The sequence below is a fragment of the Adiantum capillus-veneris genome, chromosome 19 (assembly GCF_014529385.1).
Source record: "Adiantum capillus-veneris isolate H3 chromosome 19, ASM1452938v2, whole genome shotgun sequence".
NCBI lineage: Eukaryota > Viridiplantae > Streptophyta > Polypodiopsida > Polypodiales > Pteridaceae > Adiantum > Adiantum capillus-veneris.
Genome location: NC_140949.1, coordinates 79,421,928 through 79,435,998, shown reverse-complemented (window position 1 = coordinate 79,435,998; position 14,071 = coordinate 79,421,928). Strand labels below are relative to the sequence as shown.

General features: G+C 44.7%; 1 protein-coding gene across 1 annotated transcript in view; it reads right to left on the bottom strand.

The window, feature by feature from the left end:
* LOC147434299 (uncharacterized) overlaps positions 1-12,833 on the bottom strand; it is a 68,543-nt gene extending 55,710 nt beyond the window's left edge. The window contains exons 1-2 of the mRNA XM_086489918.1: positions 12,571-12,833; positions 12,436-12,486 (exon numbers count right to left, since the gene is read on the bottom strand). Coding sequence (XP_086346044.1) covers positions 12,436-12,486; positions 12,571-12,675 — 156 coding nt within the window. The 5' untranslated portion in view covers positions 12,676-12,833. The remainder of the gene's footprint in view (positions 1-12,435; positions 12,487-12,570) is intronic.
* Between the last annotated feature and the right edge of the window lie 1,238 nt (positions 12,834-14,071).

Below are 14,071 nucleotides of genomic sequence, written 5' to 3'. Positions count from 1 at the left end.
AAAAAGCAAGTCGTGGATTCAAGAGTCCTTAACGAGGAACTCTACTCCCTGTGATCAATAGCGGGGTCAAGACTGATTCAACATTGAAAATAAAATGAATATATCGAGCTAAATTTTCCCTAGCAGACATTCTTTCCTCTTGCAAACAGCATACCCATCAAACATTTCCTTCCTACTTTAGAACTTAATGTACAATGAATTCAATGCCGAGGTTTCCGTCGGATTTCTCCAACATGTTTGGGGATATGTTCATTCCTAGCTAAACGTGAGCAATGTTAAATTAAACAACTTGAATGAAATTCTGACCTACCTCTTCCATTTCTTCGTCGATGGCCCGTGAGATGGCCGGTATTTGTTCGTCCATGGGAGCTTTTCCCTTTCCATTGACATTGCTTGTTCTTGCCTCGTGGTCGTGGGCACCACCGAAGGGAGTTCTCTTAACCGGAGCCATTTTACTCACTACTTTAAATAATTAGCTTGGAGAAAAAGCTAAGGTTCGCAAGCGTCATAACAACCCAATAGATAGATTAGCAACATCAATTAATCCCTCCTATATGAGAGGTCTAGATTTTTCCATATAGCAATCATTATGGATGACACATAATCCTATGGGAACCGGATCTAAAGATAATTACTCGGCTTACATGATTAAGAATAATAGGATTTCACTAATGGAATTACCAGAGAGATGAATTAAGCATGATTAATCTCTTTCCTAGCAAATAGATGGTGCAGATTCACCTTATGCATAGGTGTAAGAAAAGTCAACTCTTAGAGACTCAACGACGGATTAATTATTCCTTAATTACATCTTAATGCATAAGGGAAATGAATTTAATTTAGCTACAATATTAATGAATGATAGAAAGAGTGATTCTCATCAATCTACACAATTATCAGCTTATCGATTAATTACTATGCTACCTAGAGAGAGAAAATTCTAATAACCATGCACTAATCATTAATTAAGAGTGATGAATGGCTGATAATTCAACTATTGGATAATGATTATATAATAGAATATGGTTAAGGAGAAATTAGAGAGTAATTATAAAGAATTACGACTAGGAATAAGCATAATAGACGAGGAATTTAGATGGTAATGAAAAGAATTTACAGAAGGCATTAATTAAACCGTGGTTACTGTGATTAAGGGCTGATAATCTTATCGATTCTCTTATCTAATCGAGCTTCTTGAGGCGAGAATTCGACAGCACCTTCCTCCTTGTTCCTCCTTCAAAAGGTGTGTACCGGCAGCACCTTCCCAGTGTGTGTAGGTGTGTATGTGTGCACTATGTGTGTGTGAGCATATGTGTGTGTGTGTGTGAGTAGACCTTTAAATAGGCTCCTACAGGCTGAAAATTGACCAGCCTTGCTAATTGCATCTGAAGGAGCACTCAGTCTCTGTATTGGCAAGTCCAGTTCCCCTACCCACCAAGTGTCCAGTTGGTTTAGTTAACTGGTTCTCACACTTAGTTGCAAGCTTGGAAACTTCCCAAAGACTCCCACAAGGCAAGAGGACGCCCCCTAGCTGCTAAAGTTGGTCAGGAGTGGCCTGGAACCTGTTCCCACACAGTCCCGAGCCCTCGGTGCCTCCCCGGACAATTTTATGAAAAATTGGTTTTAGGCTAAAACGGGTCATACGAGTCGGATTTTGATGCCGTAAATTGCTATACTGAGCTCTAACTAAGGCGTACTGGACCGAGTACCTGCCATATTTAGCAGCTCCCGGGGTCCGAAAATGCATTTTTTCAATTTCGGGGTACGGATGCAGTTTTTCGAGACGATCAAAACAGGCCGGGTCGGGCGACCAAAAACTTTCTATTTTTGGTAAAAAAATTATTTTAATTCACATTTCGAAGCTTTAAAACATTCTGAACATCATGGCACTGACAAAATTTAGAAAACTGCTAAAAATAGTAACTTTTTCCATTATGTTCATTTCATGGTACAATGGTGCTCTTTTGATCGAGGTCAGAGACCTTACATCTTCTTCGTAGGCTTTTTTTTTGCGTCTCTTTCTTGGTCCAACTCCTCCATAGGAGTTAGTGCAATCTTTGTCGTAGATGGGGAAGGGTCGGAAAAACCTCCTGGTGGGGAAAATTCTTCTTCGCCTCTCTCATGCTCATCGCCTCCAAGCGAAGTATCCACTCCACTTCGAGTGATGACCATTCTGCAATCGTGGGTTCTTGTGGGTTCTTGGGGTCTTGGGTTCCTAAGTCCACGAGGAACTTGGGTTCTTGGGGGTCTTGGGTTCTTAAGTTCACGAGGAACTTGGGTTCTTGAGGTTCTTGAGGTCCTTCATTCGTGAGAATCTAGGGTTCTTGAGGTTCTTGAGGTTTTCTTTCGCTTGCAAATCGCGTTGGAGAAGGATCTTCTCTTCATCCGAGTTCTACTCCTTTCTGCGGGCGCACCCCTTGGCGGCCTTGCGCTCACACCAAGATTGTTTTTTCCCACCTCACGTTGATTGGCCGGCCGCTAAGTGCACGGTCCAAGTGCACGGTCCGCTCTCGATGAGTGAAAAGAGACACAAGGGGAGGCTGGACAAGCCCTTCTTTCTTGGGATTCCTGTCACTGTTCAACAAAACACGATTAGGAATCGCCACGCCCAAAGAAACTTGGGTTCGTGCGATCATCACAAGCAATAAAAATTCTTGTGGTTCTTGTGGTTCTTTCCTTGAGTAATGCAGAACACTTTCAAAGCTCTGATACCAATGTTAGGTGCAACGGAATGAATGTTGTATTTTCTCAAGATTAGTTATCTTTATTGCTCAAGGTTCCTTTTAGTTCTTTATGGAAAGAGAGAGCTTTCCGTCTGTAGAGTGTTGTGGTCACGAACAAAGTGATTGGATTGTGCGTGCAAGTGAATGAGACTGAGAGAAGGAGAGAGAAGAGATACGACACCCGAGAGGTTGTAAAACCCTCCTCTGAAGGCCCCACTCTCGTCGGCGAGAGTGGTCTACTTTGATTGCACAAAGGTGTACAATGCGAATGCAATGGACTGAGACTACGCTGACGGCGACGACGACGACGATGCCTGAAATCTGAGATCTTCTAACTGCTGAATTTCGGGACTGTTTCGGTGGCTGAAAATGACTGTTTTGGCTGCGTTTTTATGGCTGAAAATGGGGGATCATCTGCAACCAACTTGGGGAGAATCTGCTACTGTTCTAACTGCTGAAAACGCTGTGGTTCTGATGCGGCAAGGGCTGTAAATCAGAAACGCTCGCTGAATCTGGCTTTCACCAAAAACGCTAGGCTGATTGTATCTGCAAACACAAAACGCTGATGGATGTGGTGCATGCGAGGCTGATCCGACTCTGCAAAGCAAAAACGCTGGAAATCTGCAAAGTGGGCTGCCGTTTTTGTGAAGAAAATGCTGGCTGAATCTGTAGTGTTTTTGCAAGCAAAAACGCTAGGTCTTGGGCTGATCTGCCGGGGGTTATCGCCAGAAGGGGGAAGCTTCAAGCGATGGCTGATCTGTGAAAACGCCAAGGTAGTGGGAGGTATGGCGATGGTTCTGCTGGGAATCCCCGCGAAGAAGGAGGTCCAAAAACGCTGGGGGGTTTTGGGGGGGTACTGCTGAGAAGTTGCCAGTTGAGCGGGAAGCTCCTGTTGCCTCTTCTGCCAGAAAGTGCTAACTTGGGTTTGCTTATATATTAACTTAGCAAAATTGCCCTACCTACTTTTGTTGGAAAGTCACTTAAACATAATAAGTGAAAATAACCAATAAATAGGAAAATAGGCTAAATGCACTGGAAAACTCCCCTAACTGATGCTAATGGATTCTGATGGGAATTCCGATGATCATGCTGTGTGCAACCGGAGGATATGCATCTATGCTAAGTGACTGGGCATGCACGGTCTACGAATAGACTCACGAAAGTGCCAGATCACTGCTAATCTAGACTTGACTGAACTGACAGAACCCTGCTGTGGTGTAGCTTGTCCACGGACACATAGGGTTGGGATGTGTCACGTGACACTGTGTGCAACCGGAGGATATGCATCTATGCTAAGTGACTGGGCATGCATGGTCTACGAATAGACTCACAAAAGTGTCAGATCACTGCTAATCTAAACTGACTGAACCCTGCTGTGGTGTAGCTTGTCCACGGACACATAGGGTTGGGATGTGTCACGTGACATCCCCTCCTTTTCAATGTGAGGTACTGGTACCGAACTGTACGGCGTCGAGGGAGATCACCAACAGCATCCGGAATCTTGGAAGGGACTCTTCGCCGGCCCACTTTGATGTGTGGGTCGTGCGGTACTTGAACTTCATAAAGATCTGCAAAGCCTTCTTCTTTGGGCTGCGCCGAAAGCGACACAAAGTCGTTTGAATATCCTTTCGTGCTTCAACTGCGTCTAGAGTCCTACTTTCTTCTTTTTCAAGAATCTCCATGGCTGAAAATTCCTGAAACCATCTCCAACACAAAACCATGAACATACCCATTCCATGTAAAGTGAAGGAAAAAAATCTTGTCTTCTCTAAAGACTGTGCATGCAATGTAGATGAACATAGAGATGGAGTGACAACCCGTTCATCAAACACATGCAAACAATGCGGTCGAATCTTTTCTGTTTGATCGAAATCAATCAACTGTGGCAAATCACAATGGAAATGCCCATGCTTGGTGCTCATACTATCATGTGCTCTTTCGGAAACTGTGTCATGCCAAGGAAGAGACATGGAATGCGACTTCCTTACATACAAACTTTTCAACTTTTCATGAACAATCCGCATACATTCGTGCTTATCCATGAGAGAAACATGCTCAACATACAATATGTCATGCCTAGGAAAAGGGATCACATAACGATGCTGACTAAAATACAAGAAACCTTCACGAATGAAACACTCGAACCATGCGTGCGTATCAATCATGCGAACACATAATACTTCCTATGAGGGTTCTCTGGACCAAGGCTCGAGAGCCAAGATCGGTTCTTCGGGATCTATCGAATCTTCTTGTGGGGGATCTATGGACCTCGACTCGAAAGCCAAGATCGATTCTTGGTGATTATCGATCTTGGCGATTGATCGAATCTACAACGAGGTTAGCTTCGCTAGAAAAAGCATCAACTAACACATCATTCTTGTGAACAATCACATCATCTTCATGAAATTCATCATGCTTGTGAGAAATCACATCTTGATGATGCAAATCATCATGCTTATCTTTGTCATCCAAATCATTATGCAAATCATTGGCATCCAAATCATCATGCTTATCATTGTCAATCAAATCATCATTATGCTTCACACAATCATGCAAATCCTGTGTATCATGCTTTGGAGAAGAAGAGACTGAGAGAGTCTTCTTTTCCTGATCTTGTTGCATCTATGCCTGCATTTGAGAAAAGAGTCGCAACATCTCTTGCCTTATTGCTTTGTTCTCGCGATCAAACTTGGCTTCCATTTCTTTGTTCTCTCGATCAAATTCTGCTTCTCTTGCTTTGGCTTCCAAGCGTACTTGCTCGCTCTCACGTGCTATGGCTGCCATTCCTTCTTTGTATTCACGATCTATGGCTGCCCTTCGTTCTTCGTAAGCCTTTTTTTCTGCTTCTCTTTCTTGGTCTAACTCCTCCATAGGAGTTCGTGCAATCTTTGTCGTAGATGGGGAAGGGTCGGAAAAACCTCCTGGTGAGGAAAATTCTTCTTCGCGTCTCTCATGCTCATCACCTCCAAGCGAAGTATCCATTCCGCTTCGAGTGATGACCATTCTGCAATCGTGGGTTCTTGTGGGATCTTGGGGGTCTTGGGTTCTTAAGTTCACGAGGAACTTGGGTTCTTGAGGATCTTGAGGTTCTTGAGGTCCTTGATTCGTGAGAATCTTGGGTTCTTGAGGTTCTTGAGGTCCTTGATTCGTGAGAATCCTGGGTTCTTGAGGTTCGTGAGGGTTTCTTTGATTCGTGAGAATCTTGGGTTCTTGAGGTTCTTGAGGTTTTCTTTCGCTTGCAAATCGCGTTGGAGAAGGATCTTCTCTTCATCCGAGTTCTACCCTTTTCTGCGGGCGCACCCCTTGGCAGCCTTGCGCTCACACCAAGGTTGCTTTTCCCCGCCTCACGTCAATTGGCCGGCCGCTAAGTGCACGGTCCGCTCTCAATGAGTGAAAAGAGACACAAGGGGAGGCTAGACAAGCCCTTCTTTCTTGGGATTCCTGTCACTCTTCAACAAAACACGATTAGGAATCGTCACGCCCAAGTAAACTTGGGTTCGTGCGATCAAAACAAGCAAAAAAATTCTTATGGTTCTTCCCTTGAGTAATGCAGAACACTTCCAAACCTCTGATACCAATGTTAGGTGCAGCGGAATGAATGTTGTATTTTCTCAAGATTAGTGATCTTTATTGCTCAAGGTTCCTTTTAGTTCTTAGGGAAAGAGAGAGCTTTCCGTCTTATGGAGAGTGCTATGATCACGAACAAAGTGAATGGATTGTGCGTGCAAGTGAATGAGACTGAGAGAAGGAGAGAGAAGAGATACGACACCCGAGGGGTTGTAAAACCCTCCTCCAAAGGCCCCACTCTCGTCGGCGAGAGTGGTCTATTCTTTGATTGCACAAAGGTGTACAATGCGTATGCAATGGACTATGCAACTTGGTCTGTGCCAATGACGACGACGACGACGGCTGAAATCTGAGATCTTCTAATTGCTGAATTTCGGGACTGTTTCGGTGGCTGAAAATGACTGTTTTGACTGCGTTTTCTTGGCTGAAAAATGAGGTTTCTTAGGGCTGAAAATTGATGGTCTTTACGGGCTGAATCTGCTACACTTTAGGTGAATAATGCCGGTCTTAATTTGTTGTTGAAATCCAAAAACGCCAAGGGCTGAAATTGGTCCTTCTGTCGCCGGGGTTTTGCAAATGCAAAAACGCTAGGCTGATCTGCTGTGTCGTGATGACGCCGGGGCTGATCTGCTGTGCACAAATCGCCAAGGCTGATCTGATGCAAAAACGCTAGGTCTTCTGTGGAGAAAACGCCAGAGTAGTCGCGGGGGTTGGTCTTGCTAAGAAGTTGCCTGTTGAGCAAGGTGCTCCTGCTGCCTCTTCTGCCAGATGGCAGAAAGTGCTAACTTGGGTTTGCTTATATATTAACTTAGCAAAATTGCCCTACCTACTTTTGTAGGAAAGTCACTTAAAAATAATAAGTGAAAATCCCAATAAATAGGAAAATAGGCTAAATGCATTGGAAAATTCCCCTAACTGATGCTAATGGATTCTGATGGGAATTCCGATGATCATGCTGTGTGCAACCGGAGGATATGCATCTATGCTAAGTGACTGGGCATGCAGGGTCTACGAATAGACTCACAAAAGTGCCAGATCACTACTAATCTAAACTGACTGAACCCTGTTGTGGTGTAGCTTGTCCACGGACACATAGGGTTGGGATGTGTCACGTGACAGAATTGCACCCATTCGCTGGAAACCCTTTGCATCGCAACCTTCCCCAAGCGGCAGCCCACATCAGCAACGCTGAAGCGCCTCTTCAAAAACCCCTTCGCTGGTCCTTAATTCATACGCGCTGCCTGGCTTTTTATTCCACGCTAGACAGTTTTTACGCTTACAGCAAGCTCTCACGTTTTACAACTCAACGTAAAGACCATTCAAATTGCCCAGCCAAGTACTTGAGTTGAGTGGCCGCCCAAGAACCAAATTTTTTTAAGCTTATGTGAACATACCCCTTCATTAAAAAAAATGATAAAAATGCCCAACAAGCAGCCAGCGATGCTTTTCATCAAACGTTGGCATCCAGTGCTTCGATCTCTCCCAGGCTTTGGGTGTACTCTACGCGCGCGGGATTCTTCACCGTCATGGCCGGCGATGCCTTCGATGTTCCAATCCACTTCCTCTCGTACATAGACGAGATTCCGGGCGAAATCCTGCCGGAACGCAAAGTCATTGTAATTCCCAATACTCCGGAACCCGAAATTATTATCATTCCCGATTCGCCAAAACCCGACCCTGCTCTTTTGAGCACTCCAGTTCCCGAAAGCGCTCCCATTCCAGCAGAGATACCAGTTCCAGTACCCCAGGTTGTACCGGTTCCGCAACAGTACCTACTATACGTCACCCACCGCCACTCGACATAGTTCCAAACTTGGGTGGTGTGGCATATTGTTCTGACGTGCGAGCCGCAGCATCTCCAGCATTACAAGCCTCCTTGGGCGGAACCCTCATCTCGCCTACTCGCTGATAGAGTGCAGAGTGGACGTGATCAACAATATTATTTCACTCCAACCGCTGGTGCGTGTTCACAAGGAGATTCTCATTCCAAATTATACACCTTTGACGCCCGCTCCAGAGGAAACACCTCCATTGGACGAGATCGAGGATCTTGAGGATTCAGACCTGGATCCAGATTTCATAGCAGAGTTCGGCGAATCTTCAGTAGCGGCTTCTCCTATCTACATGCCACATACTTCTCCAGCTTCTCCTCGATACTCTCTCTGAGGCAGAACCATGTCGACGTCCCAAGCAGAAGAAGATGGCCAGCAGGCACAAATGCTTGCTCTTCTCAAGGAACAAATGGAAGCTTTACAACACACTTTTACAACAAGTCTTGCTTCCCTCAACACTCGTTTGGAGCAGATGCAACAGACACACACTTCTTCTCGAGCAAACCCTTCTGCTGCTTCACCCTCTTCTTCAGAAGCTTCAATGGACGGACATGAAGACAAACCAGATCCTACAGCAGAGGTAGACAATAATGAATTACAGCTTCTCTATAAAAATTTTAATTCCGCACAGAAAAAGAAGCTCGATGTTAAGCTGCCAGAACCATACAATGGTCGTCACGACAAGCGCGTGCTAGACCAATGGATATTTAAGATGGAGGTCTACATGTCCAATACGGACTTGGTGGAAAGTAAGAAAGTTGCACTCGCCAGTTCATTATTAAAAGATACAGCGTTCCTGTGGTGGCAACGTAGAATTGCGCTCCATTTGCAAAGCATTTGAACCTGCGAATGTGGACTTTCATGCCCAGTCTGCTCTCTGCCGCCTGAACCAGACAGGTTCCTTGGCCGCGTATTTATCACAGAGTTCCAAAGGCTAACTCTGGAGATAGAGACCCTTAGTTCATCGAATAATCTACACAGTTTCATCGACGGACTAGAACCCAACCTGAAGAATGACGTGCAAAAGTTTAACCCAACTACATTGGATGCTGCCATTGCTTATGCCGAACGGCTTGGAGACAATTATCATCAAACACGGACATCATTCATGGGCAATCAGTCTTCAACCAATGGCTGCTTTTCTCAACGTGGTCGCCCCAGCAACTTTAATCCTAATCGGCGCTTACTACAACAGCCTCAGTCTTCTAGACAACAATTTTCTAGACAGCAGTCTTTTCGGCCTCGGTTCTCTAGCCAAGCAACAGCTTCATATAACGGCTCCTCTTCCAGCATAACAATCGGAATCGAGGACAGTTTCGGTCCGACCGCCGACGTAACGACCGTCGTAATGGTCCATCAGAGCAGCAAGCCTCTTCATCGCTCCTTCCACCTCTCAGCCCAACCGCACAGGATTGTGCACAATTTGTGGTGGTCCACACAGGTGGTATGAATGCCCGAAGCGTCCAAACCCTTCAAATATTCAGCAAATTTCAAATATGGAGTCATTTACAGATTCAGAACACTGTCCACCTCCAATAAAGGACAAAGGCAAACAGGCAATTCGTGCGATTCAAGTATCCAAAGTGGTTAGCGCCTTAATGCTAAATGCCCACAATTGCACCTGAGTTCCTATTGATCTTTCCAACCAGGTTCTCAATCTTCTTGGTTTCATTGGCAAACATCCAATCAATGTGCTCGTGGATAGTGGATGTTCCACAAATTTTGTAAGCACTTCTTTAGTCAGCAAGCTTCACCTACCAACCCAACAGAGTTTGGAAGCTTTTCAGGTGGAACTTACAGATGGTTCATTTTTGAACTGCAACACGATGGACAAAGGGTGGGACTGGCTAAAAAGTCCGCGGTCGTGGCATGAAGATTTTTTCACAAAAGTCTTGTCTACTCTATTAAATTCTCCTTGAGAACCTGTGTGTTGCAGAAGGGATCGGATCCTTTGTAGAAGAAGAATCTTTCTGAGCTCTGATACCACTGTTACACGCTTGGACACTCCAAGCAAGAAATAAATAGCACCACACGAACAGAAACTTCAAAACCATTGGGCTTAAATAGAGAGAAAGAAAGAGTTGACATGGCACGGCGGAGTTCTATGCCCAGAAGCACTGGCCCCAAAAACTGCCGCCATACTTCTTTATTATTGATCACGTCAAGGTACATCTCCCGAGAGTCCTCTGCTCTCAGACTCTGCGTCCAGATGCTCTGCAGAGTGAGGCTCGAAGAGCTCTTATAAACAGTACAAGGGATACCCAAAAGCATCAAGTTCAAAAGCACTAAGCCTCAAAAGCATCTGCTCCCAAAAGCTAGCGCAAATCGCGGAATTTTGTGCAGCATGCCATGTGGCACAATCAGCCCAAAACGCTGAAAATCCGTACAGCCCCGTCACATCAGCATGCATACGATCTGCCATGTCAGCATCCATACAATCTGTCAGGTCAGCATGTCAACGCGATTTTCGGAAATCTCTTCCAGAGCGCAAGCTTCTGTCTTTTAGGGTTCCGGGCCCCATGGTTGATGCTCGTAAGTTTGTCGTTTCAGTTTCTCTAGTCCACTCGGCCATTTCTCTTCCAGTTGGGCATGACATGTCATCACTTTGTGACACGAATTCTATTCCTGATGTTCAAGGGAATACGGAAACAAAAAAAGGGAAGTATCAACTTCTAGAGGGCTGGGATCTGTGAATAACCAATGGGAATTGATCCTCTATGACCTTGGATCAAGGGACAACTTTATCTCATTGGGTACTGCAGCACGCTTGGGCCTCACACCAACTCAGCTTGAAACTCCAGTCATTTCCGGATTGGCATTCGAGGGGTTGACTACCAATGCAACTCCCGTGCAAGGACAGCTCAATCTTCTGATTAGCGAGTACAAGGACCGCGAATCATTTTTTATGACACCCATCGGGGGATGTGATATCATCTTGGGTATGCCATGGCAGTACCGTAGGCAACCAGCCCCAGATTATGTGAGCATTAGGGCAAGAACATTAAAAATTTTGTTGATGTTGGGGATTGGCTATTCCTATTGTGAGCCATATATCCATTAAAAAAGAAATAAAGAAGTAGAGGGTTTCCTCTCTAGTTTGAAACTTAAACGTTTTCAATTTATTGAAAGGTATAAAGACTGTTTCACAGGCACTCTTCCAGAAAAGCTACGTCCCGAAGATCATCACATTGATCTCGTACCGGATAGCTCACCTCCAAACTAACCCCCTTATAGGGCAAGTCTTACTTGGCAAGAGAAAAGTTTGAAGCAATTCAACAAGCTTCTCGAAAAGGTCTAGTTCAACCAAGTACTTCGCCGTACTGCTCTCCAGTTTTATTGATGCAAAAGAAAGATAGCACGTTTCGAATCTGCATAGACTACCGATCTTCAAACAAGATCACTATCAGGAATCTTTCCAATTCCTCGGATTGAGGATATTCTCGGTAAGTTGCAAGGCCCAATCTCTCTCTCTCTCTCTCTCTCTCTCTCTCTCTCTCTCTCTCTCTCTCTCTCTCTCTCTCTCTCTCTCTCTCAAAGTTATATACCTAGATGAATCCAGGATAAACCCAGATTCACCCTTAAAGGAAAGTGCAAGGTATAGACCCATGATAGTCACCCACAAGACAATATAACTATCAGCTCCATCATGCATAGTATCGACTAAATACCACGACATCCCCACTAACATCGTCAATGCCCAATAGTGGGTGTAGAACTAGGTACTAACATATGCTTTCAAACACAACACACACCACACGTGCACACACATGAGCATATGTCAACAAAAAGTTCTATGTACTGAGTTTCTATCATGACTTCGGTGGTCAAGGGCAGACTCGGCCATAATGCAGCCTAGCACTCTCACAAAGTTACTCCTTTGAGATGATAACGAGACAGGCAAATAAATCTCCTCTTGCCACGATATTTAATTATCAAGCTACTATCAGCTCCAGAAAATCCCCATTGGCAACCCCATTCGCTACCATCTCTTTGAGGCTGTGTTAGGATATACAATTGGTAAACAGCTGCATGAAGACATCCTCAATACCAGCTGCATGAAGGCATTAACAATAGAGGCCTTGATGTAAGCATGCTGGAAGAGCAGTCAGATCTGAAGTGGGATTCTGTTTCTGGAAGATACACTCAAGGAGGAGGAATCACTCAAGTGTTCAAGGGCATAGTCACTGAAAGTCCTTCGACGACTACAACCCATGACAGTAAGGTTGAGAGGAGCTCAAGTAGGACTGTAGAATGCAATTCTACAATATTCAGGTTCAGAGGGCAACAAAAACATTAAGAAGCAAAGCGCATACCATTTTGGTGCCGTCCTCCAACACCAGAATTGGGTTCATGGTACCAAGACCCTGGAAAACAGAAGAAACAAGAATCACTTAAAGCAATGCTCCCCAATGGCAAGTTACATGTGGTATTTAAGACCTGCAGCTTACAGAAAGGGAAAAACGGGTATTGCTGTTGGGCAGCCAGCCATCTTCAAACTCCAACAACACATATTCTTTCTCTTCTTTGTCCCCCTCCTCCACCGCGCTAGCCATATTGCGTTTGGAAAGCTCTTCACGACATAGTCATCCGCAATAGGGAGAAGGAACGAGCATTACTTCACGCAGAAAACTCAAAACTCAGCGTTAGCCTACAGGCTAAATTCAAATGGAGTCTTTCCTTCCTTAGCAGTGAAGTCTTTTGGCCCAAAATCAATTTCAGTCGGTCCAATTTTATGCGGGCATGCTAAAGGAGAAAGGAGGTAGGGGGTACCAGCTGGCGTTAATTCCATAAAAAAACGGAATCTCAATTGATGCCAAGCGACACAGCAAACAATTGACACACGAGGCACGGTTGCGAGGCCGGAGGTCAGTGAAGGACAGACGGTCATTTGGAAGTTTTTTCTATACGTGTGCACCATTTCTTTGCAACAAAATTGGAGTGGCGGATTGGCTAGCAGAGTTGCTGCACGTGATTCTTTTGCAGGTTGTGCGTGTTCGAATCCTGAGCATCCCTTTTGTAGAGAAAGAGAGAGAGGGTTCTAAATTCGAAGGGAATCTAGAGGAATCTCACAATGAAATGAATATAATACCAACGCTACCAGTAGTAGTAGGAGGACGAGGAGAAAGGAGTATGTGGGAAAAGGCGGACTCACAAGAGATGCCCTAAGTTTAAAGATTAAAGTTAAGCTGGAGGCGGTGCAAGGTCCAACAATGCTACCAGGGAGTGAGCATCAACGGACAACGGTTTTTTTTTTTTAATTATTGGGAGGGCGGGGGGGGGGGGATGTGGCTATTGGCAGCCGCTCTAGCCTGAGGCGGCAGCAAGTCCTTGCTGCATAGAGCTGCATGCGCGATCGTTTTTTCTATTTGTTGGGGGAGTTGGGGCATCAATGAAGCTCATGTAGCATGAGTGGTTAAGGAGTTAGCATTGAAGCTGTATTGAATTAGTAGGCAAGTTCGAATCCCCCGATCCTTTTACTGAAGGAGTATGCAATGTGTAGGAGATAGTTTGTTTCGTGTGTATTTTTAGGCTATGTGAGTTTGAATTTTTCTTCAGCCAAAGGGCCCATTGTATTGAATGCGCTCATATGAATGGTTAAACATTTTAGAAGGTCCACGGCGTGAAGTCTTCATCTTGTCTATAGTAATAATTTCGCTCACATTTATCGATGCAAGTCTTCTTCCCTCTTGTACTAATGCTAGGCATGAATGTCTTTTCGATTGCACTCTACCCCTACCTTGCTACACATGTAGCTATATGCTTTTGGCCAAAACAACATTCATCATTGAATGGGGAGCATTTATGTATTTGGTAATGTCATTTGGACTTTGTAATGCTCCAACAACTTTTCAGAGATGCATGATCGAAATTTTTAGTGAATGTTTGCATAAGTTTCTGGCCATTTTCGTGGACAACTTTACTGTCTTTTCGACTGAAGAAATGCATTTA